At 28.8% G+C, this 7627-nt stretch overlaps 1 protein-coding gene across 2 annotated transcripts; it reads left to right on the top strand.

The window, feature by feature from the left end:
• The first annotated feature begins 1930 nt into the window (after positions 1 to 1930).
• LOC145061847 (wax ester synthase/diacylglycerol acyltransferase 5-like) lies at positions 1931 to 5012 on the top strand. 2 transcript variants are annotated; one of them, XM_079009423.1, is made up of 6 exons: positions 1931 to 2898; positions 3577 to 3649; positions 3750 to 3817; positions 3895 to 4107; positions 4493 to 4630; positions 4727 to 5012. In XM_079009423.1, exons 1-6 carry the CDS (start codon positions 2158 to 2160, stop codon positions 4871 to 4873), a joined length of 1380 nt encoding a protein of 459 aa, XP_078865549.1. In that variant the 5' UTR covers positions 1931 to 2157; the 3' UTR covers positions 4874 to 5012. The 2 variants fall into 2 exon arrangements, with proteins under 2 accessions (XP_078865549.1, XP_078865550.1); XM_079009424.1 differs by lacking the exon at positions 4727 to 5012 and having other exon boundaries at positions 4481 to 4617.
• The last annotated feature ends 2615 nt before the right edge of the window (positions 5013 to 7627 follow it).

Genomic DNA, 7627 nt, shown 5'->3' with positions numbered 1-7627 from the left:
TTTTGCAGATACCCTAATTTTGTTTGTAGATGCCCTATCTATTTTGCAAATGACATTTGCGTAATTGATACACTACCCGACACAATATTATGTTTTTTTACTAATATGAAAACAACCCGATTAAAATAACAAACACCAAAAAGATAATACAAAATAAAATTTTAAGTTATTTAGTTAAAAAATAGATCTTACAAAACATAACAACACGCAAGACTTGACAAATACATGCATTTTTATTGTGTACAACAACAACCATCAAGAATTGAATGTGGACCTAACAAAAACTAAACGTATGCACCGAATCTAGTCTCTAATCTATTAGAATGTTTGAAAAGGTGTTAAATCAAATAAAGTATGTTTGAAAAACCTAGATTGTGACTAGTTACTGAAATAGTAATGATATCAACTGTAGAGTTATTAGTAACATCATTCACAATGATTAAGTATTTTTTAAAAAATTAAATTGTTTCTTATTTTTTATGTCTATAAATATTTCTATCCAATAAAATGATTACAAGTGTCATCATTTCATATTTTTAACTAATTCATTAAGGCTATATTAGAAATATATCAAATAAAATTAAATTGAATGGTGATTTGTCATAATTTTAAGGACTATAAATAATTGTAGGCATAAAAGATAGGAGGTAGTGTAATTTATCTTATTTTTAAAAGCTTATTTTTCCATTTTAAATCAATAAAACAGCTTTTTTTTAAATCCTCTCTAATGCACAAGCTTTTTTGAAAGTTTTTCAATTAATTAAACATTTATTTTCATATATTTAAAATGTTTTATATAACCCCATCTTATAATTGTATGTTTTTAAGCACATAATGTTATTTTATTAAGTTATGTAGTTAAAAAAAACACAATAAAAAAAATATTATGATTATAATTTGTATATCCAATAAATTAGACTAATTAAGTAAAAAATAAAAAAGTAATAAAAATAATATATACTTAAATAAACTATAATATTATTATTAATAAATAATTTTAAAATAAATAATAGAAAAATAAAAACGTTTATATCAATGAAATTTCAATAAGTCATAGATAAGTCCCTCTCTCCCTGAAATGCTTTAAAAGTGTATTGCAATATTTATCTGACAACTTAAAAAATAATATAAAATAAAATAAAAGAACAAACTAATCCAATATTTTTTATTAATAAATGTTTAAAGTTCATATTTAACTAAAAAAACAAATTGAAGATATGTTTAGTAAACTAATTAGGCTGTGGGGTGTGGGTGCGGTCTTTACAGCACCTTTTGCCACATAGGCAGAGGAACACCACTGCGGTTTGGTGCGGTTTAGACCGCAGTGCGGTACTCCCTTGCTGCTGCTGCTCTCTCTCTCTCTCTCTCTCTCTCTCTCTCTCAACTAATCACCACCTTCTTTTTTTTTCTTTTTCTCTCTCTTTACCATAATCTCACTCCCTTGATGTGACATTAAAACCATGCTTGTATGATAAAAAGTGACGTGACGTTTATGTGGCAGGGAAGGGAGTGCGGTTTCGGTGACACCACTCCCTCAAACCTTACAAGTTTAGTTATTATATGAAAACCGTAACTTTTATTTCTATATATATATTTGATAAAATAATTAAAAATGTTTAAAATATATAAAATTATATAAAAGAAAACATTCTTATAAAAATTATATAAAAAGCAATCTTTGTAAAATATAAAATAGATGAAATTTAAAAAAAAAAAAAAAAAAGCAATTAAATTAATTTATAAAAATATAAGGAAATCTGTAAGTAAGATTTAAATTTGAAATTGAATTTAAAGTTTTTGTTATAACAAGATGAAAACACTTCTTAATAATAATAGCTAAAAAAGCTTTAAAAAACTGCTTGCTTGTCGATGACACCATAATATATATTAATTATAAAAACGTCAAAATATAGATATTTTGGAAAGGGCAATGATTCACTTATTTTTATCCATCCACAGAAATTTTATTATTAATTGACAAAATTGCCCCTGTGACTTCCCTGTATCTGTGTCACTCATTGGCTTCTTCTTTCCTCGCCGGCAATTCCTTTTCCTACGCCAAACCTTCTCTGTGTGCTGTAAATCCATCCTCACAAAACCGGAAGCAAAAAATCCATCCTCACACATCGATCGATGACCCTCTCCTCTCTCTAAAAAATGAGCATCGAGAACGATGATGAACCATTAACGCCGGCCGGCCGGTTGTTCATTCAGCCGGCGACTCACCAGATCATCAACTGCGCTCTCGGCCTTGAGCGTCCGATTGGATTTGATGAAGTCCTTTCCGTCGTCTCCGATTCTCTCATGATCAAGCACCCTAGATTCACCAGCCTCTTAGTCACCGATAATCACGGCCGTGAATATTGGAGAAAAACCGACCTCCAACTCAACCGCCACATCATCCTACACTCCGATCCCGTCGGAGAAGCTGATAACGATGAGGCCGCGGTCAACGATTACCTCGCCGACCTCGCAGTCTCCACTCCTTTGAGCCACGATAAACCGTTGTGGGAGATTCACATTTTATCGGCTCATAAATCTCTTGTGTTGCGTCTCCACCACGCGCTCGGCGACGGAATCTCTATCATGTCATTGATGTTAACTCTGTGTAGAAAATTAGATGATCCTGAACAAACCCCGACGATCGAACCTCTGATTTCATCCACTAGATCAAGCCCTAGACGATTAAAAACAGGGGAGAAGTTTTTGAAAGTGGTGAAAATGATTTGGTTTACTTTGATTTATCTGTTTGAGTTTTTATCGAGGTGTCTATGGGTGAAAGATAGAAAGACAGTGGTGAGAGGCGGAGAAGGGGTGGAGCTGTGGCCGAGAAAACTCTCCACCGCCACGTTCAGCCTTGAAGACATGAAAACGGTGAAAAACGCCGTCAACAACGCGGTAAGTTTTGAATTTCTGTTACATTTTCCGTTAGATTTAAGCATGCATTAGATATGTTTTTCCATTTTGGTATTCAGTTTCAGTTTTGTTTAACGATTATTCAACGAAGACCTTCCTTATCCGTTAATGGCTGGCCAACCAAACACTACCTAAAACACGGAAAGCTTATTTGTACAGTACAACTCGTCTATGCATCGTATGACAAAATAAGTTCCCAATGTTAGTATTTTCGTAAATTTGCGAATCAAAAAAGAAAGAAAAACAAAACATTATGAAAATAAATATTGGTTCGACTTTTTTTTTTATGTTTATTAAAGAAGAAAGAACTATGCACATGAGCACGTTGAGGCTATGTATCTATTTTAAATGGTCCATGAATAGAAAGCAATTTAAATTGTTAGGTAAAAGATCTGAGTGTTTCTTATTTGTAGGACATGGGCCATAAATGTGAAAGTAACAATGTAGCAAATTATTCAAAAGTTGTAAAAAAAAATTAAACTTTACAAGATAAAAACAAAATCGTAAACAATTGAGATGAACATGTAATCAACGTTGAGCCATATTTGTAACAAAAATTATTTGCGTTAAAATTTGTCACATGGATTTATTATTATTATTATTATTATTATTATTTGGCTTAGGCAAGTTGATTAAATTTCGTAACATATTGTAATGCAGACGATAAACGATGTACTCTTTGGTATAATATCATCAGGGCTATCAAAATATTTAGACAAAAGATCACCAAACTGTAAGATTTTTTTTACGTTTTTTTCTTTAAAATGCAACAAATTAAAATTAAAATTCATATTCAAGTTTATTTTATTTATTCAACCGGTTGTATTTCCTAGCTCTTGAAGAGGGGCTTCAAATCACCGGTGTCGCCTTGGTTAATCTAAGACCATCACCGGGACTTCAGGTAATTATTATATATTTTTATACAAAATTCAAAAATACATGTTTATTAAATTTTATATAATCTTATAATTTTATCAGGATATGAAAGAGTTGATGAAGAAAAATGCAAAATTAGGGTGGGGAAATAAATTCGGTATTATGCTTCTACCAATTTACTACCATAAAAAAGGATCGGATCCTCTTCTGTACTTGAAGAGGGCCAAGAAAATGATTGATCGCAAGAAATTGTCAATTGAGGCATTTTTGTCGTATCAGATTGGAAATTTTGTTATGAGTTGGTTTGGACCAAAGGTGAAATTATATGATTTTTTTTTAATATTTTTATCCACATATTCAAAAAAATACTTTATGATGTGACATTTAAAAATTGAGCATTTTTTATCAAACACAAAATGTCAAAAATAACCACCAATTTCGTTACTAGCCACTTACCAAATTAAAAAAAAAAATGCTTCTAACCACAAAATATCCTTATAACTTCTTTTTAATAAAAGAAACTATTTCATAATTTAAATTTTTTATGTTCTTTTTAATTGTGGTGAGCAATTTTGTATTTCACAACTTGAGAAATTACATTAGTCACTAGTCATTTATAGGAATATCTCTAAGGTTATTACTATTTATAATATAATTTTTGTCAGATATCTAAAATAATACAATTCAGCTGTGTTTGTAGTGGGCAAGTTTGCTTAACAACAGGATAATTTGCAACACTACTTTCACGGTATCAAATGTTGTTGGCCCAAGAGAAGAGTTCACGATTGCTGGCATTCCGGTTACATATCTCCGAACAACATCATCAAGCTTATCACACGTACAAATTCTTATGCTCTATGTACAAACAAAATAAGCACTTGCATTTTTTTTTAAAAAAAAATATGTATTTACGTCGTGTCAAATGGTGATGCAGGCGATCACAATGCATATGTTGAGTTATGCGGGAAAAGCCGATCTACAGATATTAGTTGCAAAAGATTTGATACCCGATCCTGATAATTTAGCAAAATGTTTCGAAGATGCGTTACTTGAAATGAAAGAAGCTGTATTACAAAAATGAGGGGAAAAAACATTTTGAATTCGTACAAGGTTTATAAATTTTACTTTAGTGTATATAAAAGTCAAATTCCACTGTGACTATAGTGACCTTCTATTCCGATTATGGCAAACATTTAATTAACCTACATTATATTCTTAAATGAATTCTCATTTGACTATATATGGTATGTGTATAACTTGATATACTAATAAATGATAAGTCATTTGAGTCTTTCAGAAAGTAAAACATATGATATTATATATATGTAAATGAGGTTTAAAATGGTAATAGTGGAAATTTATTTTAACATGTATGACTTTCATTGATTAAAAAATATAATAACCTTTATATTTATTGTCGTTATTATTGTATAATCATGTGTTATTATTTAGTTGGTTTAACCAATAAAATATGACCGGTTAAACCAGCTAAATTGTTTTGGTTTAATCAATTTAGGTCCCGTTTAATACGCATTTTTCCAGGTCCAAACAGATTTTTATGGTTGAATGGACCGGAAAGACTGTTTGATCTGCACAAAAAATGGGTCTTTCCCGGTAAGATATGTCTTTTACAGAAAGCTCCAAAATCATATCTTTTTGGCTGAATGAGCTGGAAAGACAATTATGCACCAAACCCCGTATCTTTTTTTTTATTGGATTATTAATTTTTTTAAATAACTTTTTTTAAACTTGTTTTTATTTTGTATTACTTTTTTTTCATCATTCAGCACAGTCAATCAGATGTACAATCATTCAACACAGTCAGTCAGAAAACTTTCCCAGACAACACTTTACCAGACAGAACTTTCCCAAACAGAAACTATCAAACGGGACCTTATTCTGATTAAAAATTCCCAGCATATTAATCCAAAAATATATCTATAAAATGAATGTTCACGTATGGCCAAGCTTTCAACATCTTGATAAGACTTAAGAGTATCCAAGTTATATACGAATGCACTTGATTTCTAAGCAAAATGTGTTACGTCTTTTACTAGTTAAATTGTTCTAGTGTTACTATGTGGTCCCTTGACGGCGCACACCAAATCAATCCATATTAACATTTTGTGCAATGTGGCCCATTAAATGGCTCACATGTGTTTCAGTAAACTTATATATAGGCTTCTGTTTATATGATATTTCACTTCCAACTATCACATGCAACATGCAAGTGCTACTCTGTGCAAATCCTATTAAACTTATATAGTCTTCTCTTCATATGATATTTTGCATAAAAGTTCTTATCTTTTTATAAAGAAATTGATTTTGACATTACATTATTGTTTGTTATAATTTAGTTATTATGTTTTTAGTTTTTATAATTTTGATTATTTGATCGGTCAACCTAATTATTTGTTGGCGTGTCGCTCTTTGGCTACATGACATGATGATGTGATACTATTTAGTTATGTGGCGCTGACATGACATGATGTGTTAAAATTGAAAAAAAAAATGATACTAAAGACACTATGTTTTTATTTTTATTTTTTTCAATTTTGACACTCAATTTTTGTGTTCCAAATCAAAATTATCTTTCCTAATTTCATTTTATTGTTGATCATTTTCCTTTTGAAATTGTATAAATATTTTTTTTTACATTTGAAACCATATAATTTTTTTATATATTAAAAACCATGTTTGTTGTATAAATACAATTTTTTTATACATAAAGCATGATGTTATATATAAATATGTATTATATATATTATAACCTTATTTTTCATTAAATATATAACTTTAATTTATAATATGTATTTTTACATATTAATATGTAATTAGGATTTTACCCGCAACGCTTTGCGGCGGCAATAATGTATTTAATAAGTAGCAGAAAGTAAGTTGTTACATGTTGACCAGGAACTTAGGAAGATTTAAATTGACAAAGTATAATAATTTGGGGCGAAAGTCATGCCAAACAAAGATAATCAAAACCATATTATGTGACACGCATATAAAAATAAATAACTAAAGTTTTTTTAAATTAAAAAACAGAAATTCAAATAATTAAAAACGTATTATATGTGTCCCGACTTAGACATAAGAAACATACATAAACATAAGCATGAAAAGGTTAAAAAAAAAAAGTTACGTTGAAACGTAGACAGACTCAAATTTATACCGACATGTATATAAAAAAAAATATTTGTTTTAAATCAACGAACTAAATTTATAAATTTACGCTGAAACAATTTACGTTGAAACGTTGGACACCTCTAATTTATATCCACACATACAAAAGGTTACAAATTAGAGGGGTGATAACCGTAGGAAAATCAGATTATATACATATTATTGGGGATTAAATAAAAATTTAGAAAATAGAAAAGGTGAAATTGACATTTTCCAATGTCTGAATACATCGGTGAATCTACTCTAATAAATAAAAGTTTTTTTTTATCACATGTTCTCTTCTTCTTCATCTGGACACATGATATTTTCTAGATTTTTTAAATTTTCTATTTTCTACTTGTTATTTTATTGTATTTTTCATTTTATTAAATTAAAATTCCACATTTAATATGTAAGGTAATATATATATATATATATATATATATATATATATATATATATATATATATATATATATATATATATATATAGGATATTTATTAGAAAGAGTTTATATAAATAATGTATTTAATATATTAAAACCTCATTAATTTAAATAATTCAAAAAAAAATCTCATTTTTTCTTATAAATTCAAACTTTTCAAATTGTTAAAATTTTATATTTAATTTTTTTAAAATAAACTCATGTAATACATAGGTCTCACAC

Source organism: Lactuca serriola, chromosome 7 (assembly GCF_051521515.1).
Source record: "Lactuca serriola cultivar US96UC23 chromosome 7, Lser_US96UC23_V15, whole genome shotgun sequence".
Lineage (NCBI taxonomy): Eukaryota > Viridiplantae > Streptophyta > Magnoliopsida > Asterales > Asteraceae > Lactuca > Lactuca serriola.
The sequence above is the reverse complement of the archived record's forward strand: the minus strand, read 5'-3'. Positions and strand labels throughout refer to the sequence as shown.